This window comes from Eretmochelys imbricata, chromosome 21, assembly GCF_965152235.1.
Source record: "Eretmochelys imbricata isolate rEreImb1 chromosome 21, rEreImb1.hap1, whole genome shotgun sequence".
NCBI lineage: Eukaryota > Metazoa > Chordata > Testudines > Cheloniidae > Eretmochelys > Eretmochelys imbricata.
This window is the reverse complement of record NC_135592.1, coordinates 6,027,846-6,053,707: the sequence shown is the minus strand read 5'-3', so window position 1 is coordinate 6,053,707 and position 25,862 is coordinate 6,027,846. Positions and strand designations below refer to the sequence as shown.

At 45.9% G+C, this 25,862-nt stretch overlaps 1 protein-coding gene across 1 annotated transcript in view; it reads left to right on the top strand.

Annotated features, from left to right (window-relative positions):
* The window catches only part of IKBKE (inhibitor of nuclear factor kappa B kinase subunit epsilon), a 32,664-nt gene extending 13,409 nt beyond the window's left edge, over nt 1–19,255 (top strand). The window contains exons 10-21 of the mRNA XM_077839425.1: nt 1,056–1,120; nt 1,215–1,306; nt 2,063–2,164; nt 4,474–4,549; nt 4,663–4,772; nt 7,669–7,745; nt 7,948–7,987; nt 8,982–9,083; nt 13,427–13,523; nt 14,541–14,653; nt 16,212–16,283; nt 17,339–19,255. Coding sequence (XP_077695551.1) covers nt 1,056–1,120; nt 1,215–1,306; nt 2,063–2,164; nt 4,474–4,549; nt 4,663–4,772; nt 7,669–7,745; nt 7,948–7,987; nt 8,982–9,083; nt 13,427–13,523; nt 14,541–14,653; nt 16,212–16,283; nt 17,339–17,372 — 980 coding nt within the window. The 3' untranslated portion in view covers nt 17,373–19,255. The remainder of the gene's footprint in view (nt 1–1,055; nt 1,121–1,214; nt 1,307–2,062; nt 2,165–4,473; nt 4,550–4,662; nt 4,773–7,668; nt 7,746–7,947; nt 7,988–8,981; nt 9,084–13,426; nt 13,524–14,540; nt 14,654–16,211; nt 16,284–17,338) is intronic.
* The last annotated feature ends 6,607 nt before the right edge of the window (nt 19,256–25,862 follow it).

The window sequence follows — 25,862 nt, the reverse complement described above, 5'->3', positions numbered from 1 at the left end:
GCCCATGGGGAAGTCATTTAACCTCTCTGTGCCTCTATCCTCAGTCTGTAAATGGGAGTAATAATACTCCTTTCCCACCCTTTGTCTTGTCTGTTTAGATTACTCATTAGGGTGGGAACCATCTCGGGCGATTTCTATGTAGAGTGCCTAGCACAGTGGGGCCAGGACCTGGCTGAGACATCTAGGTGCTACTGTCAGTCAATAAAGTCTGAGCTCTGCTCTGTGTTGCTGAACCCAGAGATGAGGGCGAGTGATCTGGGTGCAGGACTAGGAGCAAGGAATTTCTAGCTTCTCATCCCAGATCGGACACAGATTCCCTCTATGGGCTTGAGTGAAAATTCTCTGCCTCTCATTCTCCATTTGCAAAATGTAAATTGTTTAGCCTTGTCTTAAAGATATGAAGAGGATTAATTAGTTAATATTTGTAATTCACTTGAGAGATCAAAAGTGCTACCTGCTAAGTACTTTTGTGTATTAGGATCCACACTGTAGTTCTCTGCTTTATATTCTCTTTATTCCATGTGCAGAACTCCAGAGCAAAATGTGTTGCAGAGACCCACAGTGTGAGCTGGAGAGGAGAACATTACCCTTCCCATTAGATTAGACAGAGAAGTGCCCATACCGCCTTCAGGGAAGGATGCTTTCTGTGTCGATGTCTGTATAATAAAACATTGGTTGAGATGAGAGTGGCAGCCAGTTAAATTCCTGCTTGGGTTTTGTGCACAGGAGCTGATGGTACAACTTCAAAGTTGTGGGGTAAAATTTTAAACATTTCCTCCTATGTGACTTAGAAGCCTAAGTCATTTTTGAAAGTAGAAATGAGACTTCTAAGTCCAAATCTCCCATGTGAAACTGTCCCCCTCCCTCCCCCTGTATCTGTGTAATACCTGTGGTTCACATAGGTGGGCACTAGATGTCAGTGCTGATCCACAGAAGTACAACTCCATGGGACATTCCCTGTTAAGCAAACATGAAGCACGGAGGTCCCTCTGTACAGTGGGCGATATGGGAAGTATACCCTCAAAGGGCTGTGAACGATGTCTCTTTGTTTTCAGCATCACTTGAGTTTCCAAAGTTTGTCCCAAAGGTTGATGTCCTAGCTGACTGCAGCATGGCAAAGGTACGTTGGGGATTTCAGCTCAAGATTGAAACAGGCTTTGGAAATCGTGCTCAAGTGAAGGAGCGGTCAGTGGCAGTGCCCTTTTCCCTTCTAGGGTGTCCTGAGTGCCGTTCACCAGACACTGAAGATCTCTCGGTCACTTCTGAAATGTCAAGAATTTATTCTGAGAGGTCTTTACTGGGTCATGTAAGTACATGCTGGCCAGTGTGCCTTGCTGGTGCTGTGTAAAGAACAGTGGGAACTGTTTGATTCCTTTTCTCACTGTGTAGCTGATAGAAATATCTTGTGTTTCTGAACCAGATGGCCCAGATGGCTTACTCAGACAGTCCCCCAATAGTATTCTACAGCGGTGCTCCAAATCTTGCAGTGTCACTGTGTATGCTGCAGTGGTTTGGATCAATACTATTGTGTGTGTATATGTGCATGCATATGTAATGTTAGACGTACAAAATAAAACGGGGGATATTCTCTCTGCTTCTCAACTGCAGAAGGGTGTGCATGAATTAGAGACACCTGAGGGCTTCATTCAGAGCATGTGTTCCAGATGGAATCCGTGTCCCCATTGTGTCTGTGCACTAGTCATGTTCTGACACCGATGGGTCGGTGCAGTTCAGGCCATGGTGGTCAATATAGCGGTGTTAATGCACATAGTACAGGGTCTTGCCTGTTTAGACCGTAAGCTCGTCGGAGCAAGAACTCTTGTATTCTAGGGCCCCCGATATCAGGTGCTCAGAATAAATGACAGAGCTGTGTATATTCTACCGTTCATGGTTACAAGCACCCAAAGGAAACCCTGAAGCACGAGGCTGGGGCTTGAGGGGCGGGGGCCGGGGGAGGGAGAGGCAGATGTGGTTGGGAGGAAGTTCAAGTGCACTGCACCTCTCGCTCTGCGTAGAGGGTGAGGGGTGTTGCATGATTCCAGACAAACCCGTCTCTTTGCAGTGAGAGCCTGAAAGCCAAGTGCTCCCGTGTTCTGGAGAGAAGGGAAGCGGCCGTTTCAATGCTGAGCTGCTTGCAGCATACGGAGCTGAAAGCCTTCGTGTTGTAAGTGTCGCTTGTTGCTGTCACTTCTGCAGCGAGGGGTAATGCAGGCACCAGTGCAGGATGCTCTGCAGCTGTGCACGTGTGGTCATGGCGCTGAGCTGTGTCTGTCCCGCACGTGGGCTGAACACGCTCACCTCTGCTCTTCACAGGCCCAGGCCCTTGTCACTCGAGCTTGAACAGAAGTTATTGTAGCTCTCAGAACGTTAGGGATTGAGAGGGAAAGTTACCAAAACTCCTGCGTGACTCGGGAGTGCAAGTCTAGCTGCAAGCTACTGGGATCTGTGCTCGTCTGTCACACTGGGGCTTTGGAAAAATCCACCTGAGGCCTCTTTGGTGCCCCCCTCCCCCCCCCACCACACACACACACTGGACTGAAGCATCAGGTAAGGACTCTTGGTTACTATAAATCCAAAGGCCGTGTTCTCTTCTCTGGACTTGGGATGATGTAGGTTTCCCACCTACTGTACTGAGGCATCTGCTGCTCTCGTGTGTGACAGAAAAATATGGAGAGCTCCATTAACATCTCTGTGGTGAATCTGGTGCTGCCTAAATCCTGGGATGGGGAGCAGAACTCCCCAGGGTCACAACAAAGGCCACGTGCAGCCACAGAACCCAGAACTTAACTGACTGCAGGAGACAAAGAACCAAAAACCAGGGCAGAGCATGTAGCTCCTAAGGTGCAAACAAGGGATCCAGAGTGGAACATCAGGAAGAGAACTCCCCTGACAGCCAAGGAGGACGAGGTCCTTTATTATCCACAGAGCTGGTACAGCATAGAAAGTAAGCAGTGCAGTATCCCACCGCTACCCCCACCGATGTAGAGTATCTTCACCCCGACTGTCTGAACCACTTCCCCATTCTGTTTACAGGGCCCATTCACAGTCCTCGTCCTCTGTGCTGAGATCTTCAACCAGTGGTGGCAGTTTTGGTGATGTGGACACTAGTCCACTAGGAATTGGATCTAGCTCACCACTCAAGGCAGTGCTTGGCAGTGCAGCCTATTGGATAGAGCACTAGGCTGAGACTCAGGAGACCCAGCTTCTATTCCTGCCTCCTGCCCTTTGGTGACCTTGGGCAAGTCATTTCCTCTCTGTGTGCCTCAGTTTCCTCATCTGTAAAAAGTAGCTAATGACACTGGTCTCCATTGTAAAACACTTTGAGTTCTACTGATTAAAAAAAATGCTATACAAGAGCTTGATATTACTTTGATAAGTGACGTGACCATGGCAATGCTCTGTGCAAGAAGAACTGGTCAGGAGCCATTGCTGGTTATCTGTAGGTATTGTGCACCAGATGATTGGGGCAGTGGAGAAAGAGACTCATGAGTAAACTGGGTTGCTGGTGAGGGTTACTTTCCTGCAATCCTTGTACAAGGGGAATGTGCAGGAATGTATGAGCTGAATGGTTACCATTTCCCACCCCCCCTTGGATGATCAGTCTCCAGTTTCATAAGAACTTGGATTTTAGTCCCTGGTGGTCTGGCTGCTCTTTGGGGTTTTTCAGACTGAATATTACAGGGTACAGCAAACTATATAAGCCACAGAGATGAAGTCACAGTCTAAATTCAAGGAGACACCAGTGCTGGAATCTTTGGCTGAATGCAAATGGAAAATAAGAGCCTTGTTGCTCAGTAAAATGAAAACCATGTGACTAGTGGCTTACACTGCATTATCCTAAATCCCAGGGGGAGGTCAGTCAGACCAAGACATTGAGTGGAATCCCTGTCCTTTTGGAACAAGAATGGACAAAATCCTGTAGAATTTACTATAAGGAACAATTCTGCATTGGCTCTGGAGGCTGGACTTGAATGTGTGTCTTCTGTCTCTAACCTCTAGGATTCAGACCCATTACAGCGTAGTTCTGCTGAACGCTGCCTCCAGCCTGACTGCACTCGTTAGGTTGATGTGCCTTTTATTTCCATGTACGAGGCTCCATTAGTGGAACTTCCATCAGAGACCGGGAAATCTCAGACAATCCTACTAAATCCATCCACTGCGCTCACTGCTGCTCCAGTGAAATCTAAACCCATCCTTGGTTTTTTAGCTCTTACCTCTTTGGTTTATCACCTCCGTGGTGGGAAATGGTGTATATGGGGTTGGGTTATTTTAGTGCTGAGAGCTGCCTAGAGGTGTGATTCCCATTCATTTCAATGGGGTCTGTGATTGTAAATCTCCTAGATGCCTTCGAAACGTCCAGCCTAAGAAGATGGTTTTCATTTGCCCAGGTGATATCTGCCCCTTAGCCCAGAGCAGGAAAAGCCCCTCTGAATCCAGCCTCTGGTTTAATACGCTTTGATTTGTGTCCAACAGGTATGACTCTGTTTCTGGGGGCAACAGTAGTCCAGAGGCGAAGGATCTGGCTGAGGTGAAAACAAGGCTGCAGACAGTGAGTATGTAGCTCCAGCTGTGGGTGTTGTGTGGGGAGGAGCTGAGAAGCCCATGTGGAACTTCTCTGATTAATGGAGAGCCCTGATCTGGACCTTTTCTTTCCCACTGTAGGTCACTGAAGACCTCACCAGATGTTCCCACAGCATCTCCGAACATAAAGGGACATTGGACTCTCTTTTGTCTGAGGTGGTAAAGCACAGGAAACAGACACATGAAGATAGGTTTGTGGATTACGCTTTTGTTTAATGTTGAAAACCATTAATGTATTTTCATATGCAACTGTGTGTGCGTTGCTGTACACACCCACTTAGCGTGTGTGCCTATCTCAAGGTACAAGTTACAGTACACTACCAGTATTCGTGTACACACAGTTAATAGTACATATTTTGTATTAATATTACTTTGCATGTAAGTGCAAGACATTGATAACGATTCTATGACAGATGTAAGTGCTGCACTTTAGATATGTGTATATGTCGTTCCAGGGCACTGCCAGTATTTGACACCTTATTTTGCACTTTATGTTTAAGTACTGTTATTAGCACTGATAATATGACTTTGCACATACTGTAGCGCCTTTCATCTGTATGGTTCAAGGTACTTTCTAAATGTATCGTTATTATCATGGAAAAACTTTGGAAAATTGGCACCAAATATGTCAGCATTCTCCCCCCCCCCCCATTTTTCAGTCCATTCTAATAATTATCCCCATTTTCATAAATGGGAAAATGGAGTCAGTAGCAGGACTGGGATTAGAACCCAGGACTGTCTCTCTCACAGCAACAAATCCTGCATCTTGGCAGGGGGTTAGACTAGATGGCTCTTGTGGTCCTTTTTAACCCATGGTTCTATGATTCTTTGGCTGTCGACGCCCAGGCCCAGTCCCTACCCACTGGCCTGTACTGCCTATAATGTTCTTGGTGCTTGTGCATTGGCCAGCTGTGATTCTAGGGAGTTGGATTTCATTTCAGGCTACTTATTTGGAACTTGTTTCACTTTCTGCTACAAGAACAATTCAGTCCCAGCTTCTAGCAGAAACGTGTCTAAATTGATAGAGAAGCAATGTCTATATACAATGTGTATACTGTAGTCTCTGGTGGCATTTGATCTCAAGGATGCTCTTTATCATCCTTATCTAACACTTGCATTGAGGATGCCAGGTTCCTGGATTAGAGTACTAGGGCCTGTCTTATGGTATTAACTGTGCCTGAGCTTTTCCCCAGGAGCCCAAAGAGATTGCACTCAGAAGCCTCTGTGTTTCCAGGTCATGGCTGTTTAAACTAAGCTCCATTTGGAATGCAGCTTATTTTTATCATGTCCATCATGGCAAGTGTCACAATGCCCGCTATGGGTGAATGTCAATAATAAGATTAGGCGAGAAGGAGAAGTTTGGAGGGACTGGACTCCCCTTTGGAAAGAGATGGGGAGGTTGCCTCAGGCAAATGAATCGACAGCTGTAGAAAACGAAGGAGGTGTTGGGGGAGGAAGGGGCAGGAAGCCAAACCTAAAGGAGCGGAGGAGTAGGTGAAGATGAGGTTAAATGGAGAAGGGAGGGGCAGCATAGGTGGAAGGGAGGCTGGCAGAGCAAGTCTCTGGGGAGGTTTGACAATCAGGATGTGGTCTTGGGCACCAGCTCCTAAATACACCCACTTCTGTGTATTCAGTTTGAGGTTTTCTTGAGGTGGCTCCCAATTTCCCCATTAGCTCAAGGGTGGTTAAGTGCTTCCCCACCCATGCCATGCCATGCCACGCCTACCACTCTGTTGGTTTTAGTTGAATGGCCGAGGAGTGGACCCATGAAAAATGCCCAGGCCCTGCACCAGGGAGCTTGCAGCCTGCTCCAGTCACAAGCACAATATTTCAGAGGTGCAATACGTAGGGGTTAAAGTAGATTGAAACAGGAGGGGAGTTCTCACTGCACCCCCTGAGCTCATAGGAGTGGGAGCTGCTCTCCCCACGCCTGGGAGGGAAGGGAAAGCACCCATCTGCTTTGGGCAGAGGTGGGGGAGCTGTGTTCCTCTCTGTCCTGCTACCCACCGCCACAGTCCCTGGGCTAATACAAGCTGGGGATGAGGGAGAAGAAGCTTGCAATAGGCACCATTGGGAAATCTCTCTTGGAGCAGGGACTGCGCTGCTTTTCTGCTTGGAAAATGCCTCAGAACATTGCAGGCGCTACCAGAACCAACCAGTCACAATAACAGGTGTGTTTGAAGGATGAATCCACATGATCCTGGCCCCCTGTGGGAAGAGCTGCAGGACAGCCTTCTTTGTCCAGGCCTTGCTGCTGATGAATTCCTGGCTGGCTGCCACAAAGGGAGATGGGGTTTAAGCTCTCTTAAGCCTTTCCTGCACTGAGCTTTTAGTTACAATTTCCCATTTGTGCATCCCTCCTCTGTTAGCAACAGTGGGAGTCTTGGTGTGTGTTTTAACCGGTGTGTCATCTAACCCCACTCAGAGCAGGGCTAAACAACGCCGACAGTAAAAGCACCCACTTGTGCCCTTTCTACGCAAGGGCTCTTGCTGGGGGAGCCATGCTGCAGCTGATGCAATGCTAGGAGACTTAACACAAGGCTCAGAGTTGATGTAGTCGTCTTGACATCCTGACTGTCTCAGCTTACGTCTAGTGAGATGCCTGGACACCCCGATGGTGGGAGCCAAGTAAAGTCTAGTGGCAGTACTAACAAGGAGGGAGTTGGTGGTTTGTTGTGTGAGGAGACAAGTAAATGCCTCAGGGCTGGTCTTAGCCACCTGGATTTCAAAGTCCTGCTGGGGTAGAAATAATACCTAGCTTTGTGTAGAGCTTTTCATTTGTCAATCTCAAAGGGCTTTACAAAGGAGGTCAGTATAATTATCCCCATTTCACAGAGGGGGAAACTGAGGCATAGAAAGGGGATGTGCCCAGGTTCATGCGGCAGGCCAGTGGCAGAGCTGGGAATAGAACCTAGGTATCCTGAATCCCAATCCAGTGCTCCGTCCACTAGGGAGCACAGCCTTTGCTTTGCACTCTTTGCGACTCACAAGGAAATGGGTAGCTGCAGACCCAGCTCCTTATCTGAAACGAGGTTTAATTGAACATTTGGCTGGAAAGAAAACGCATCTCATGTCCTGGTTCCACAGCATCCGGCAGATGGAGTGCTGCCTCGAGAGGATGCAGCTCATATACAAGCAATTCAAGAAGACCCGGATGAGTCCGCGTAAGTAGCTAAAGTTGGTGAGTTGGGCACCCAACTACCATTGACTTGAACGCTGTTGGAAAATTTCCGCTGTAGTCTTTTTTTCTCAAGAGGTCTCTTGCTAGAGTGTAGCAGCTGTGAGTGTGTGTATGTACATGTAACCGTCTGTATGAATGTGGAAGGTTCCTGGCACTTGACCAATAAGTATCTTTCTCTTTTCTAGGACTAGCCTACAATGAGGAACAAATACACAAGCTGGATAAGTAAGTAAATAACCCATTCTTCCAGGGGCTTGAAAGCCTGGCCACAGTTAACAGGGCGGTTCAATGTCTGGCATTTCTGGTTGCCTGTTGAGGAGACTCAAAATGTTCTCACATATTAATGCTAAGAATGTCTGGCCTGTAAATGACTTCCATGGCAATCGGTTTATCAATCCCAGCCCTTTCCTCCCAGCCAAACTACTTTAGAAGAAGGTGCAAGAAACCCCATAATGTAAATATACATACCCTGTAAGATCTTTGGGGCAGAGACTGCCTTTTCATTCTGTGTATACAGCGCCTCATGCAAAATGGCCCAATCCGTGACTGGGGCCTTGAGGCGCGATCACAATACAAATGAAAAATCAGTCATGGAGGCTGCTAAAACAACTGGCCGCAGGTTACTGCCCACCAGCGATTAGTCGCTGGTTTATGCCTGAAGACCCCTGTTCAGGAAAGCAGTTAGGCCACATGCTTAACTTTCGGTGGGAATTAGGTACCTAAATGACCCTTGTGCGTTTAAAAATCTCCCCCAAACCCAATTGAAGCCAATGGGACTTTAACACCTGCACAAGGTTAATCACCTGTTTAAATGCTCACCTGACACAAGAGTTTATACCCCCCGATATATTTTCAGTTCTAACGTTACTATGGACTTTCTCATTAAACTTTGAAGGTGCAGATTTTCAAAAACGACTATGGGATTTAGGAGCACAAGTCCTACTCGCTTTCAGTAGGACTTGTGCTCCTAAATCCCTTAGATGGTTTTGGAAAATCTCCCACTGAAGAGAGTTTTCCTACGAAATTTTGCCTAGGACTTGTTTGTTTTCACACCACGGGAGAATTTGCCATCCCTTCAGAAAGTGCAGTTCCCTCCTCCCCCACCCCCACCCTTCCTTTCTGGAGACCATCTCCGCGCTCATGTTACTTCAGCGATGGTACTGAATCCCACTCAAAGAATGCTCATTTTCTTTTTTTTCCTCTCCCCCAATCTTTTCAGGCTGAATTTAGGGCATTTGGCCAAGAAGGTCCTGTCAGTTTTCCAGGAGGACTGCGTACAGAAATATCAAGTTGTGCTGGCCACCCATGGGAGCATAATGAGGTAATGGCCGTGCCCTCTTCTTCACTTGTGTCCTGTGTGTTACACCAGATATCCTGGTTCTAGCTTTTCTTGTAACCAGAGCTGGTTCTTTGGGAGCAGCCTCTGTGTTAATAGTCATGGGTTGGGATCATCATGGTGCAGGGGCTTTGATTCCTGTGAACACCCCTCCGAGAACCTCTTGTAGCTGCTAAAGGTCTCCAAGAATTACGCTAATGGTGGGGCTTGGCTCAAGATATTTTACTAGTACCTCCCATTGGGGCTGGGGAGGAAATAATAATAAGCCACAAAGCTAGTAAGAAACCCTCTAAGGCTGCTACTGCCTGTCTCGTGTTTCTATCCCATGCCAAGAATTTCTCAGCCATCGCTCTGTAGAAGAGCTTATTAAGAAGCATGGTGGAGAGGCCCTGCCAGTGATGATCCTAATGGTGTGGATGGATGTAATTCAGAGACAAACCCAAGTTTGAATCCTAGATCCATGTTTTAGCCTGTATCTATTTCTGCGATGGTCTGAATCCAAAGAACCTGAACCCTGGGAAAGACTGGATTTACATTCAGATTCTGACCCCCAGCTTTTGGATTGTTTGGCTGACAATGCTTATCTCTGGAGTTTGGATCCTGGGGTTTGAGGATCCATCCCTAGTTCTAATATGTTTCCTATGTTTATTATCATGCTAATTTGTATAGCAGTAGCACCTAGAGGCCCCGGTCAGGGATCAGAGCCTCATTGTGGTAGGTGCTGTACATTCGCATAACAACCTGTTTCCTGTCTGAAAGAGCTTACAGTCTAGGGCCCTAGCTAACATCAGGGGAGCTATTTATGGTGTCAATAAGCCTTAAGCATGTGTGTAAGTCGTTACAGGGTAATAATAAATACCCAGCTCTTTTATATGGCATTTTTCATCATTCAGTTTCAAAGCGCATTTACAAAGGAGGGCAATATCGCTATCCTCATTTTACAGATGGGGAAACTGAGGCCTGGGGAGAGTTAAGTGACTTGCCCAAGGTCAACCAGCAGGGCAGTGGCAGAATCAGAAACAGAACCCAGGTCTGCAGAGTCCCAGTCCAGTGCTCTGTCCAATTGGCCGACCAGGGTCTAAGTATAACCCAGAGCACAGGAAAAAGCTATAGGTGGGTAAGAGGAAGAGAAAATTTAATTCCCTGGCTGGGTAAGTGCTGACCAGTTGGAGTTGAGGGAGAAAAGAAAAGGGGGTGATTTCCCTGACTGTCCCATCACACCTCTATATTGAACTCACACATGGCAGCATTAAAAAAAAAATCCAGACGACCATCCCTCCCAGTTCAAAACTGCCTCAGCTTCCCTTCAAGTGGCTGATTTCTTTGTTCGCTTAATGGGAGGGTTTCATGTACCACAACGAGGCTGCTATTAAGACAGAGAGCTCCACTTACAAAGAATGATTTTATGTTAAATGGTGTTTGGGGAATACAGCAAGGAGCAAATTGCCCTGTGGTGATTGAGTGCTTCACAGTGACTTAATTCAGCAAAAAAAAGTGGAGTTACTTAGTTGTGGCTGTTGCCGAGGTTGGGTTTTTATTGCAAAGTTGCTTTTAAAATGGCGCATCTTCTCCCCAAGGCTTTAGGTGTGGGTGGGAATGATTTTCTCTAACAGCATTCGAACTTGCTTGTGGTTTTGCCCCTCTGTTTCTGAGGTGGAATCGAGTTCAGTGAGGTTTACTGTGTGGGGGAACTTTTAGGAAAAGCCTGGTAGTGAAGCTCAAACCTCCTGTAGGTAGATCTCAAAAAGCCCTAGGACATCTTTTTCAGGAGCAGGCATCTGCCTTGGTGTCCTTGGCTACCATTTTCTTTCTCCCCCGCACACTGTTGGGCAGGATGCACAAGGGACCTCCTTAAAGAAACGGGCTAGACCAGTGGCTCTCAACCTTTCCAGTCTATTGTACTCCCTTTCAGGAGTCTGGTTTGCCTTACGTGCCCCCGAGTTTCACTTCACTTAAAAATTATTTGCTTACAAAAATCAGACACAAAAATACAAAGTGTCACAGCACACTAGTACTGAAAAATGGCTTATTTTCTCATTTTTACCATAGAATTATAAAATAAATCAATTGGAATAGAAATATTGTACTTACATTTCAGTGTATAGTATACAGAGCAGTATAAACAAGTCACTGTCTGTATGAAATTTTAGTTAGTACTGACTTGGCTAGTGCTTTTTATGTAGCTTGTTGTAAACTAAGCAGATATCTAGATTAGTTGATGTACCCCAGGAAGATCTCTGTATACCCCCAGGGGTACACGTACCCCTGGTTGAGAATCACTGGACTAGACAACCTCTTTAGGTGCCCTCCTTCCCTACCTTTTTCTAATCCTGTGCTGTGTTGCGGTTCTGACTAGCTGCAATCCCGTACCCCCGAAGTGGCTGCATTTCAATGGTGGGGAAAGGAGTTCTTGAACATTATAATGGATACAATCCTGCAGTCCCCATTCCCTCTGCAGTTCAATCTCTCGTTGACTTCAGTGGGAGTTTTTTCCTCTGAGGATGATTTTCACCCCTTTGCAGAGGGGACAGTGTGAGGCTTCCGCAACACATCAGTCTCATTTAGATATAAGTGGGATTTGCATGGATGTGGATTTTTTGTTGGTGTGTTTTTGTTTCTTATTTTTTTAAAGACTCCTCTTGTTTTTCTTTTCTCTCCTGGTGGATTTCTATAGTTTGAGGTCAGAGTTGTTTTTTACTTTCACTTCATTTCTAATTGGCTTCTTTTGGATTTGTCCTTGTTTCGTAGGTTGGGTTTTATGGGGTGATGGGACTTTTCTGGGGATTGCACTGTTCACTTTCAAGGAACAAAAATAAAGCCAAAACAAACATACAACCTCTTTCCATAATGATGAGGGTTTCCTCTGTGTCACGTCGATCTACTGGGAGGCACCTTTGCACTCAGGCACGTAGCACAGGTGGCAACAGGGTGAGTCTCCCAAAGATTGTAGACAGATTTTTGGTCTGAAGCACACCAGTAATGCTGTTGGTAATCTGCATGTGGCAGCTGTTGCTCTGACCAAATACTGAGATCTGTCCACCCCGAATGTGTGAACGGCTCCATTGGAGGGGGTCTCGTGACTTGACGCTAATCGTTCCGCTCATCTTGATCAAACAGGTGATCCCACTGACTGGGAGTGATCTGAGCTCTTTGGGGCAGGGACTGTGCTAGTTACTTGTCTGCACAGTGCCCAGCGCAACAGAACTCTGACCCTTGCCTGGGTGGGGCCTCTTCGCCTGCCCATGAAATTGCTACTAATAATAGAGGAATAAGGTAAGCAATATTTGGCCCTAAAATAGGGACCCAGAAATCAGGACTCTACGGGTATGTCTATACTGCCTCAGAAAACCAGGTCTGTGGGACCCAGGCTTGTGCACGAGGTGTTTCCAAGCCTGTGCTTGAGCATCTATACTACATTGTTAACCTGGGTTTACAGTCGCTGGAGCTAGGTCTCACCGCTTTGCTGGCACCTCCATAGCACACTACGCAGCCCTTCTGACTTGGGTTTGCAGCTTGGCTTGAGTCCACCTTGCAAAATGACAGGGCTTGAACCCAAGTCATGGCAGGACTCTGGCTCTGACCCACGCCCCTAGCAGGGTCCTAGGACCCAGGTCGTGAGTGCCTGCTGACCCAAGTCAGACTCATTTGTGTGTGGACGGCAGCAGGGCTTGGACCCAAACCTGAGTCAGAGCCCTGGTTTCATGTGCGGTGTAGACACGCTCTAAAAATAAGGTGCTATTCCCAGCTCAGCCACTGATGTCCTGTGTGACTTCAGGCAAGTCACTTTGCTTCTCTGTGCTTCAAATTCCTCAGCTGTAATGTTGACCTCACCATAGCAAGGTTTAGTTTATTGCTTGGAGACTTGTGGATGCTACAGAAGTGCAATTGTTACTTTTAGGCAATGCCTATTTTCCTTTATTATTGTCTGTGGGGGAATTAAGCACATAGGGCCTGATCTAAAGCCCATTGAAGTCAAAGGGAGGCTTTCTCCTGGGTCAGGCACAGAGAGAAGAGAGCAGCCATTGTTAATGACAAATTTAAGTAGCCTTTTAGAGTGAAATTTGGCGCGGGGTGTGTGCACCCTCCACACAGGGTACGTTTTCCCCTTTAGTTTACTGCTAGTGCTCTTTGGACAGCCGTGCCTAAGAGCTATAGAGGCGTGACTGTAATTAGAACATGGGTGTGAGCCATTCATCTGCTTCCCTGTAGGATTTTAACACAAATCCAGTATGGTTTTCAGAAGGGGGTGGGGTGAGGAATCAACTTTCTCTTTCTTACCAAATATTTGACTGGAGTTTTTGTTTTTTGTTTTGTTTTTTTCTCAATAGGAAAATCTGGGAGATGAGAGAGCATTTGAAGAAAGTCAACAACTCTATAGCAGCTTGTAGTGTGGAGATGATGGGATGCCAGGAGTGCCTCCATAACGTACCGTGTTTATTCTAAAATCCTCTCTGCTCAGAAGATGGATATTACAGTGTAGACTTTTTAAAATCAAGCTAGTATCTTGCACCTGTAATTTTCAAAGTGCGCACCAATCCCCTGTGCTATAAGTAGGGGAATAGTGTTAGTCTTCATTTTATAGGTGGGGAAAACTTGCAGAAGAGCAAGGTGAAGTGGGTAACACTTCCAAAAGTCAATGGAACCTCAGCTCCTGTGCCACTTCAGTGCTTTTGAAAATTTGGTCCCAAGTGACTTGCGCAAAATCACATAGTGAGTTGGTGGTAGCGGTGGGATAAGAATGCACTCATTCCTGGTTCCTAACCCTGTGTTCAGACTACTCGTCTGCAACACGCTCACACTTCCAAAAAAAAAAAAAAAAAAGGCAAATCAAGTCTCTGCTAACAAGTTGTTATCCCAGTGACTTTCGGTACTGGGCCCGTATCCTACATGCTACAACATACAGTCTGTAATTTCATGAGGGTGACACTTCTGATGACTCTTGTGGGGTTTTTTTGCCTCATTGAGACTTCCATTAACACGCTACCAAATGTCTTTGTAGCTGATGGTCGAGTATGATGAGTTGATCTCTTTACTGAACAGGGTATGTAATGGCAGGTCCTGGGTATCCAGTGGACAGGAAACAATGAACACCCCCGCCCCCCCTGAAGTGAATAGCTGCCTAGCAGTGATAGCTGCCACTTCCAGTTGATTATGGTCTGAAGAAACAGTTATAAACATGATGAGCTGCCTGCTGAGAGTTTTTCGGATGCATTCTCTGGCACTTTATGATGTAGACACAGAACAGGTGCCCTGGTCCATCTGCTATTTTTATTTTGCTTTCCATGGAGAGGTTTATTGATGGCCCTGGTTATCTGCACATCACTCTACTTCAGCGTTTAAAACCCCCTTGCTATTACAACCTCTAAGCATCGAAGTTGCCAGAGCTAAATATAGGAAATAGCATGTCATTTGCAGGCTGTAAAGTTTCCTTCTCTTTCACAGGCTTTGGACAAGTTACCTCAGAGAATCCTGCAGGAGAAACCGAATTTGGCCCGGGTCTCTTCTGAACCCCCACCAATGTACATGAATCTAGCACATCAGGAGATGGTGCTTAGGTGAGTCCAGGTGGGTGACAGGAGAGAAGGGAGCTGGAACATGTCCAGAACCAATGGGAAGGGCCTAAGATGTGTACACCATTACAAGTTCCCTTATGCCTAGGGAATAGGCCTGAGTCATAAACTTCCCCAGAGCCAGCTACGGTTGGTTTGGGCTAGGGACCACTACTAGCCATATGAGAATTCATGGTCCCCCTTTTATATTGAGGTTCCATTGATAAATGGTTTGAGGGGTTAACAAATGTCATGTTAGACGTGTGTGTGTGTGTGTGTGTTTATAAATGGTCCGGCGCCCATTGGGAGAAGACATTATCGATGGTTATAAACTGTGGCTGTAAACAGCCTGTTGGACTCTACAACAATTGAGAAACCATGTTTTCAGACTGCTGGTAACCCTTTGTGAATTGTCCATAAAAGGAACCTTAATATGAAGAGTGGTTTGGGTGATTTTAGGTGTGGGTATTTTAGGGTGGTGATTTTAGGTGTGGGTATCAGAACAGAGCAGGCTTGAGAACTTGAAGGAGCAGGGAGGCCTCGTTGGTTCTCCAGCAGATAGTGTTAACCAGCTTTCTAGCCCTCCCACAGGTACACTGTGGTTGAGGGAGGAAGGGACTGCAGGGCAAGTTGTGCTCTCAGAAGCAATGCAGGAAACTCCAAAATAGCTACTTGCTAATCAGAATTGGGGGGTGTCTGAGAAGGGGAGCTCTGTGCTTGGTACTTGCAGGACTGCCTTATACCTAGGGCCCTACGAAATTCAGGGTCCATTTTGGTCAATTTCATGGCCATAAGACTTCAAAAATCGTAAATTTCATGATTTCAGCTATTTAAATCTGAAATTTCACAGTGCTGGAAATTGTAAGGGGCCTGACGCAAAAAGGAATTGTGGGGCGAGTCGCAAGGTTATTGTAGGGGGGGGGGTTGTGGTACTGCCACCCTTCTGCCCTGCTGCTGCTGCTGGTGGCGGCTCTGCCTTCAGAGCTGGGTGGCTGGAGAGCGGCGACTGCTGGCCAGGAGCCCAGCTCTGAAGGCAGAGCCGCCGCCAGCCACAGCACAGAAGTAAGGATGGCACGGTATGGTATTGCCACCCTTTCTTCTGCACTGCTGCTGGCGGGGCACCACCTTCAGAGCTGGGTGCCTGGCCAACAGCTGCCGTTCTCCGGCCGCCCAGCTCAGGAGTAAGGGTGGCAATACTGCGACCTCCTAAAATAACCTTGCAACCCCCCCACAAACTTCTTTTGGACTCCAGTTTGAGAAACGCTAGTCTCCCTTGTGAAATCTCTATGGTATAAGGTAAAAGCACACAAAAGACCAGATTTCACGGTCCATGATGTGCTTTTCATGGCCGTGAATTTGGTAGGGCCTTACTTACACCTCCTGCTGGGGAATGTTTTTCTTGTGTTCTTCACGACGTTAAGCCATTTACTTTTGCACACGCTGTTCTCCTACCCGAGGGTGAGGACTTGCTGAAGAGAAGAGGACTTCCACTTCCCTTCTGCAGGAAACCCTCCCACTAGCAAAACAGCATGTGTGTTAAGAGGCTTGTTTGTGTCTTCATCAGAATGAAGGAGCTTCGGGAGCAAATGAAACTGGTAGCTGATGACCTCCAGAGCAACAATGTCGTCATTGAGCGGTAAGAGAAAGTGCTCTGTGTGCAGCAAAGATACTCAACCGAGCATTTACTTGCCGCCTCGAATGTCTAGAGAGAGCTTAACCGGCTGCCTGGGAGGAGCATGGGATGGTTCGGATATGAATTTGACCAGAGGAATAGTGCTGATCATTGGTACTGAATGAGATAAAGGAATATAAGGTCTACAACCAAGTTATGCCAGCCAACTGAGCCCTTTCTCACAGTGATATTAGGGACTATACTAAATTTACCTCCTGACCGAGCACTTCTGAAGAGTTTACTTGCCTTTGAAGTTATGTCTGACCTCAGCTTATGTGAATGCCTACCCACATTTCACCCTGCCATTTCAGACATTCCTCCTTTGTTGTTCTGCACTGTTCAACAGTTGCTGTTTTCTGCTCCAGAAGTAGCTGTATTGCAGTGATGGATGAAGTGTTTCCTGTATGCACTTAGCAAATGAATTTGTAAAGAATTTCTGGATGAAACATTCTAAGTGTAAGATCGGCCTCGTACTACTAAGAACAACATCTGTCACTTCTCCTGGTCCTTGGGTCCGAGGATCGCAAAGTGATTTAACAGCATGAAATATATCTTTGCTTACAGGTAGAGAAACTGAGGCAGAGAAAGGTTAAGTGACTTGCCTAGGGTCACATGGCAAGTCAGTGGCAGAGACCAAAATAAAACCCAGGAGACTCATCTCCTGTTCCCTAGACAACACCACCTCAGTTACTATGAATGCTTCTGAATAAAAAGAATCAAAATGTCAATATGTTTCAGGCTAGAATTTAGAGGGAGAAACATTCTATTTTGTACCTCAGTGTTTGCATCCCTGCCTGCTTTTAGAGACATTAACTACATTATCACCATAGACCTGGCTGTGAATGAAGAAGAAAGAGCAGGTGTGTTATGGAAATGAACGGTTTATTTCAGATGTGGGAGCAAGCTGCAAAAGTTTGGATCCACATCCAGATTCCACCCCAGAATTCAGGAGTGTATGAATCCAGGAAGGTTGCTTTGTGTCCTTCTCTAGTATAAACCTTTTGATTTTGTTCCCACAGGTTAAGTGGGGTTGCGTCCGCTCCAGATGTTTGAGGGAGATGTGATGGATGTGGAGCTGATGAAATAGTGTTTTGGTTTTTAAATTATATCTCACGCTTTGGGTCAAGATCAATGGAGAACTTTAGCTCAAAGACATCACCTTGTCCTACCTCTCTGCTCCAGCACTTTGGCACAATTCACCAGCATTAGCCTTACCTGGGCTGCAAGCCTCAAGCACTTGAATACTGGCAGTGTCCCTAATGTTGTTCAAACATTACCCTATTTGGGCTTCCTTTGAGAAAACGGATTGTTTCCAGTATTGTACTTTTCTTTCTTGTTCCCATCGAATTGCTGACTTCATCCTGTATCAAGGAGGCCGTGCTCTGTTAGATGAAATGGGTTAGATTGAATCAGCATCTTTAAGCCACCTCACATCTCTCCCACCCATGGAATACAACAAGAAGTCTGTGTAATTTGTGACTCCAGCATAAAGATGATTTTCCATGACATGATCTCCTGGGTTCCTTATCCTTGTCAATTTTGATCGTCATGGGTCCTTTCCAGTGTGAGCCCTGTGCAGGAAGTTTAATGCACTCGATGGACCAAAGATCTGCTCCAGTATGGAAATATTCCCTCTTCCAACTGGGAAAAGGTAGAATATGGACAATGCAGAAATCAACAGCACCAAATCTTCGAAGAGCTTCTCTTTGGAGTGTAGCTGTTGTCAAATGTCTGTTGGAGACTGACTTGACCATCTGGTTGTGTTTTGTCACTTCCTCTCCATCTAAGTTGCATGTGGTCTGATTACTGATTGCCATAAGAATAGGAAACAATAAGAACCTTCTGTTGCTGTCTTGTAGGTACATTTCCAAAGCAATACATGAGATCTGTGCTTATACACACATGCGCCCACTCTCTCCCTGAGTAATTCCATAGGGAAGACATTGTGTAAAATCCTTGAATGTGACTTCCATAGGCTGCATCCAAACTCATCTTTACACGTGGGAAAGGGTGATTTTTGTTTTGGGATGAGCCATGGAAGTCAATGCCAAGCAGACAGATGATCTAGCTGTGAAATGCTGAATTATTCCAGAGAATGCTGGTCTGACTGGCTTATTGGCAATTTAATTTAAATCTGTTAAATTTGCATCCCCTAAGGGACCTAGTGAAAAATGTTCAAAAGTGACTTGGAGACCTAAATTGTATTTTCAAAAGGGACTTGAGCGCTTAGGAGCCTGAATCTTACTGAAAGTTAATGGAACTTCCAGCTCTTAAGTGCCCAAATCACTCTTGGCAATTGGGCTTTGACTTCTAAATCACTAAGGCGCTTTTGAACATTTCTTCACAGAAAGCTACACACATGAAATGGATGGTGTAAAAAATAACTCTTTTTGGAATAATTTCACTACCCACTGTTAGCATTCCTTGACAATAGGGGCCAGATCCTCAGCTGGTGTCTCCATTGGAGCTTCACTGATCTACACCAGCTTCATGATTTGGCCCTATGAATTTCAATCTTGTTTTCAATCAGGAATCTCTCCTTTCTTCAATCTCAGCTTTTAACCGCCACCAGAGTTAACGAGAGCTGTGTGCGTGTATCTAGATCCCATGTATGTGATAGCAGAACACCGACTACCCGAATGCTTCATTCTCCAAACCTTTTCTAATACACTGCCCTGGTGCCCTCTTGGCTTCCTGTCCCTTGACTCTGATTACCCAGATAATCAGTGATCCAAGCGTATTTGGTGGTACAGTTGATCTGGATCCTACAGTGTATCTGATACAGAGAAGGTATCTCTTTAATGCAAACCGAATGTGAAACACAGGAATGGTCTGGTTTGTTTGGAGAAGAACTTGTGAATGGAACTCATTTGCTTGGTCATGTCTGTGGTGTCTGTTAACGTACATGTGATAATAGAATAAAATGGTTACAGAAATGTTGTTTTGTTACAGAAATAATTACTAGGGCTATTTATAATGCCTCTGCTCCAACATGCAGAATATTGTCTCTTGAGTTTGCAGATCTGGACAGTCCCAGACTCTCAGTAAATCTGACTTTGCAGCGTTCCAGGAAAGCATTTTGTTAGCTTTCGTTAGGGAGATAATGCACTTTGACAGTGGATGCAAAGGTGTCCGTGTTTACGTGATACATGCACAGGCCCCCATTCTGCTTGGGCAAACTCCATGGGCTTCAGTGGGATTCTGCGTGGGCACAGGGGTCTGCCTGCATGCGCCAGAGTGCGGGATCAAAGCCATAATTTTCAGGCATGGTTTTGAAGATAAATCCACATGAAAACAAACGAACGAAGGGTGTTTCGTGTTGCTGTGTGCAGAGTTCATTATAAAATGTGACTGCATTTGTAAAGGAGAAACAGATTGTTTGCATGTTCTATAGCTTGATTTATTGCTGCTCCCCAGCAGGCCTTTAGTCATTAAAGTTTATCGCAAAATAATAGAGACTGGGGCCTTGAGGAAGCATGACCTAGTGGATAGAGTACTGGACTGGGAGTCATGAGGGCTGGGTTCTGTTCCTGCCTCTGCCGCTGGCCTGCTGGGTGTAAATAGAAAAATCTATTCACGCAACTAATTCCCTTCTCATGCTCTTTTTGTTCTGTTGGTTTGGATCCTAAACTCTTTGTGGCAGGGGCTCTCTCTGATGTATCTGTGCAACATCCAGCACAGTGGTTTCCTGAGCTTGGTTGGGTCCTCTAGGCTCCACTATAACGAATAGCAAGAGAGACTGAAATAGGTATAAGCAAAGAAAGGACCATTTGTTATTTTCTGAGTTTTGAAATGGGGTAGTCTCTGGGTCAGAGAGATAGGGAAGCTGTTCTCGAAGGCAGGAGCTGCTGAGGAGAAGGCTCTCACACCAACAGCATTGAGAAGGGAGCAGGGAGGGATGCAAAGATGAGGCCAGTGTTGATTGAGCAGGGAGAGAAGGAGGGGAGACTAAGTCCATGAGGTTGGCTGGAGTGAGTTTGTGGAGGACTTAAAACAGGGCAGTTGTGAGCTGATGGCTGAAATGAAAGCTGAGCCAGTAGGGCTGTTTTAAGATGCCACGACTGCTTTGTGTGTGTGTGTGAGGACAGCCACAGCCCTTTGTCTGTGTTGGTCTGGGAGAGCTGGGCCTGAGGGAGAGGGGAGTTAATTCCCATATAATTGTAGGCCAGGAAAAACACGAGATCTATTCGAAATCCCCGCTGCTCTAAGTCAATGCTGATTCCAAATGCTTTGCCTCCAGTCTTTATGCCCTGAACTTCCTACCGTTTTTAACGTTGGGCTTTACGAGGGGCTGTAATCGTTAGCCGTTATCTGCTGACTCAGCTGTTTGCTGGCAGCAGTGTGTCAGGTGGTGATATAGGAAACTTAGGCTCTTTAGGGGGCAAACATTAGATGACATCAAGAAGCTATTTGCAAGCAGTGTCATTTCCCGTGCCCTTTTCTATCTTCCCGCTGGGTGATTTATGGGTGAAACCCCCAGCGGAGGGGAGCAGAGACACCCATATAAAGGTCTCCAAGCTGCAAATGGAGTTAAACTGAGTGATGATGCAGCTCACAGAAAGTGGGAGGGCAGGGGGGTTGCAAATGCAATGCCTGTCTGAGAGGTGGTCATTTAGAACCTGGGAGCTGATCATTTAAAAGGGGAGGGAATTCCCCTGGTGCTCTCCCCACACACACACTTATAGATAAATCGCTGCCTATGCCCCCTAGACTCTTACTTTTCATTCTACAAAAGGGGAACGATGCTATTGATGCAATGTAGAAGGTGTCCAGGTGTCTCTAGTGGTAAACACAGGCTCATTGCACTCCTTGGTCCTTATAGCCAAGTGTTTATTGCCATTTAGTAATGGTAAGTGGAGAGACAATATGATAAAGAGGGTAGGGTACTGGGCTGGGAGCCAGAAGACCTGGGTTCTATTTCTGGTTGTGCCACTGGCCTGCTGGATGATCTTGGGCAAGTCACTTCCCTTTTCTTCCCTTCTAAGCCTGTCTATTCAAATTGCAAACTCCTTGGGGCAGGGACTGCCTCTGAGTGGATGCCTACATGGGCATCAATGGGCCTCTGACTCTTTCGCAATGCAAATAGGTGCTTTTGTACCAGCGCTGCCAGGAATTCATCTCCATGTCTAGTAAAACCATAGTTGCCTTGTGGTTGTGGGTTTTCCCTCCACTGCACACTGGTGGTAGATGTGTTACAAGTCAGGGCAAGGTGAGTGTTTCAAAGACGTGATGAAGTAGAACAGCCCCTCTGTGTCAAGCTTCCTGGTCGGTTTCCCAAGATTAACTTCAGAAAGAGAAACTTTTTATTGTTGGAGGAAAGTTTCACAATTATGAAATTTAACGTTTCAATGTGTTTGTCGGTCCCTGCCCCTTCATAATATTTCTTGCTAATTTTGATGATGGTTGAAGCTATTAGCATTTTTACAATATGACTAACTGGATACTTTTAAGGGAGGAAGTAATATCCAATGGTTACATTGGGACAGGGAGCCAGGACTCCTGTGTTCTATTTCCAGCTCTTGAACATAGCATTGGATCACGTGCTCAGAGCGAGGGACGAGGAACCAAGACATCTGACTTCTGTTCCTGGCACTGGGTCTGATTATGGGCCTGGGTCACCAAAGGAAGGGATTTGAGAGCTCAGATTCCTGAGTCCTAGTGGATTTGATTTTACCTTCAGCAAGTCACTTCACCTTCCTGGGCTTCAGCCTCCACACCTACATAATGACAATAGCAATGCTGGGCTGCCCCTCGAGATTGAGTCCAAGTGCTTTGAGAGCTTCGGATCAAGCCACGGGAAAAGTGCAAAATGCTTGTAGTGGTTCATACTTTCCAGCCAATCTGCTGATCCCACATATCGAAAGACAAGCTGGGCTGCTATCCAAGCATAAACGTCTGAATTAATAGCAAACAAGATACTAAGAATGACTGTCCCAGCAGATCTGTGTAAAGCTGTTCCTTTTCTTTCCTTCACCTCTCCTGCAATTCCCTTTCCAATGTGTTTTCTGTGGCTAACCATTTGTTTGCTAAAAAATCAAGAGTAAACCCCACTGTCAAACCTCAACCCCCGAGTGAATGTTTTGGTTCCAGAGCATTGACTCTTCTTCTGTCCTTCGAGCAGTCACGTCCTTCGGGTTCAGGCAGCCTGACAGGTCACTTTGTCATTATGATTTAAAGAAACTGAACGGTCCCAAAGTACTGCTTAAGCTCAGAGTCTAAGCCCTGAGTGTATCCTTCACTCCCTGACAATAGGGTGGTATCGACCTGAAGAGAAATTAATAGCCTCACAGTCTTGATAAGCCTCCACTATCCTTGTGCCTGATGGGCTTTTTTTATTTTATTTTATTTTATTTTTTATTTTATTTTATTTTATTTCATTTCTTCCTGCTTGGGGAAGCTAAACACTAGCTGTTGTTACTGTTGCACATGATGCATACAGGCATAGGGCTGCTCCCTGGTTAACGAGGTTAATTTCAGATCTGCATACCCCACCTTCTGAACAGCCAGTTGAGGGAAGGACCATAAAGAGGTTTCTTTAGGGATAGAGTTGGAGAGATGCCTTAGGAAGAAATCAGGATCCAACCCTCCAAGGGCCACAGGACTGGGCTGGAGATCAAGGTGGGAAGTTTACTACTTGGTTTTCTTTCAGCTTATTACTATTAAATACATGTATTGTGGTAGCACCCAGAGGGCCCTGACCAGGGATTGGGCATCATTGTGCCAGGGGGTGTGTGGCGATGCGCTCACCCCGCTCCTGCTGCAGCGTTCACAATTGAAGTAAATAGCAAAGGACAAAATGTGAGTACAGTGGTTGGTGGAGGCAGCACATAGGAAAAGTGAGTATTAGTTAAGGTCAGTTTAATATGCCGTGGTCACATCACAAGGGCTTGTTTTGCTTCCTTGATGCAAACGTGATCCCTGAAGGATAAAACTTTAAAAAAAAAAAAAAAAAAACACCAATGGGGGCCCACAACATGCATAAAATGAGCCCCAAACTCTACTTTACAGGGGAGAGATTAAAAGCCAAAATTTTCAGAAGTGGCCCTCAACCTTCAAGTGCCCCTGTTTTAGAGTGCCTATCTAAGGCACTTACATGGCCCCCATCACCATAGGATTTGAGATCCCCATAATCTTTACTGTGTTTATCATCACGCGCTCCTATGAGGCAGGGCAGTGCTATTATACAAATGGGAACGGGAGGCATAGAGAGGCTGTGACTCGCTCATGTTCACACAGGAAGGCTGAGGTGGAGAAAGGACTTGAACCCAAGTCCCAGCTAGTGCCCTAACCACTGGACCATCCATCCTAACTCTTGAGACTTCTAGGAGCTGTTCTTTCAGACAAGTTGAACTGCCATTGTTTACAGTGGGAATTGTGGGTGTTCCATATCCACAAAGTCAGCCCCTGGGTTTGTCTGGTTGAACGACTCAGAAATAAGGAATCAAAAAATTAGTGGCCACTAGGGCTAAAATCAACTTGAACTAAAATTGTTTGTTATATACCTAAGTCTGAAACATTAAACAATTTAAATGGTGTTAACATAACACTTCTGCAAAGACCGTGGTGTTAGGTATAAGAACCACCTCTGGAGACTCCTGGAGGGAAAAAATTGTATATACCAAGTGAAATCTGGCATAGAACCTAAATGTTCCCTTTACATTCCAATTTTAAATACCCAGCTCTCAAACCAAACCACTTGCTATTGTGAGCACGCTGGGAATGAGGCCCTGTTTTAAAAACCTTACCCACAAATTATTTTCTAAGAACCTTCTAATTTATAAACTAGCTTTTATATTTGTCAGCCTTAAACGTACTTCGAACTCTTGGAGGAGCAGAGGACCAGAAGCTGAGCTGGTGTAAATTAGCATAGCTCCCTTGACTTCAGTGGAGTGGCACTGATTTACACCAGCTGGGGTTCGGACCAGGAATTCGTTGGGCTTTTTTGGCAAACTTCCTGAAGGGCTTCGCTAACAGCTCTTGTCCTGTTTAAACGGCCATAAAACAGCAGTTAGAAAGAACTCCCTGAATCAACATGAAACAGAAATCCTCCTGCCAAAATTATTTGGCTTGTAATTTTCTTATGTTAAACCTTGATATAGAAAGTTTCTTTCATTCCCTTCTGCACCCTGCCACGGCCCCCACCATCTCAAGCAGCTGGGGTGAACCCTGGCCTCACTGAAGGTGCTGGCAAAACTCCCATTGCTTTCTGCAGGGCCAGAATTTCACCCCTTGTGTTTGGAATCTCTCAAACAAAAATCAACTGACCCCATAGATGGGGTTTTTTTGTTATTTTTTTTCATGAACAGATGAGCCAAGGGGTGGGGGAGAGGGGCTGTGTGTGTATATCGGTCTCATTTATATCTTTTAATAGTCACCTCGTGATTTTCAGTGTCAGAAGATGAGATGCGCTGGTTCTTAAAGGTTATTTGGGCTAGGTTAACCATTGTTTCTCACCAGCCTTTTCCTGGCCCGTACAAACCTGCTGACAAATGAAAATGGAAACATTTTTCTAGGGAAGAAACTATATCCTCTTTTCTGCAAAATAAAGCTTAATGGAATGTAGCTGTCCAGTCCAGGAGCTTGGGAAAAGAGCAGTGAGCTTGCTTTTTCCCCAGGTACTCTAGCGTGGCTACTGCTGTCCTCTTGCAAGCAAGCCCTGGGCTGTATCCCTATGCAAGCTTAACCTAGCAATTTAAAGAGACTGTCCAAAAACCTGCTTTTTTTTTTTAATGCTGCATTTTAAAATCTAAGTGGGAGGAAAGGGATGTTTTCCCACTCATTCCCATACAATACTATTTTGCATTTCTGTAGCACCTTGCCTGGAAATGCGTAAGAAACATTCATTAATGTAGCCACACTGATCTGCTCTGAATCCCCATTTTACTGATGGGGAAGCTGAGGCATAGAGTGTTCGGTGACTTGCCTGAGGTCGCACATGGATTCCATGGCACAGCTGGGAGTAGAGCCCGGGTGTCCTGACCCTTAGTCTCATGCTTTGCTCTCAAAAACATCCTTCTTCCCAAGAGTAAAATGTTCTTTCTGCTCTTCAGAGTTTGAACACACAAGATGGGATTTTCAAAAGCACTCATATATGAAATCGGGTGTTTGATTTTATACAGGAACAAAATGAGGCCAGCGCCAAGCGCTTCTGAGAAGCCCCTCCAAATGATCGCACTCTGTCCTTTCTCCTCGGAAATCAGAGACTTCTGCACTTTGTGTTCCTGTCACAAATACGGATTTGTTGTCTTCGCCCCTTTGTGCACCATTATTACAGAGCAGTGTGCAAACTTTCCCACTCCCTGGCCACAAGAGCAGACACGGCGGAATCAGACAGACGCAATACACTGTAGGGAGAAGGTTTTCTGTTGTGATGGAAGGGGACTTTCCGCCAAAGGGAAGATCAGCTTCTCTGATGGAACCCCGCCTCTGCAAAATTTCCTGTAGCCTGCCTCCTCCAGCCTATGTCTAGGCATGTGCTATTAAATGGTATAAAGAGGCAATAAGGATGACCCCTTCCGGTACGCACAGGGAATTTCCTCTGGC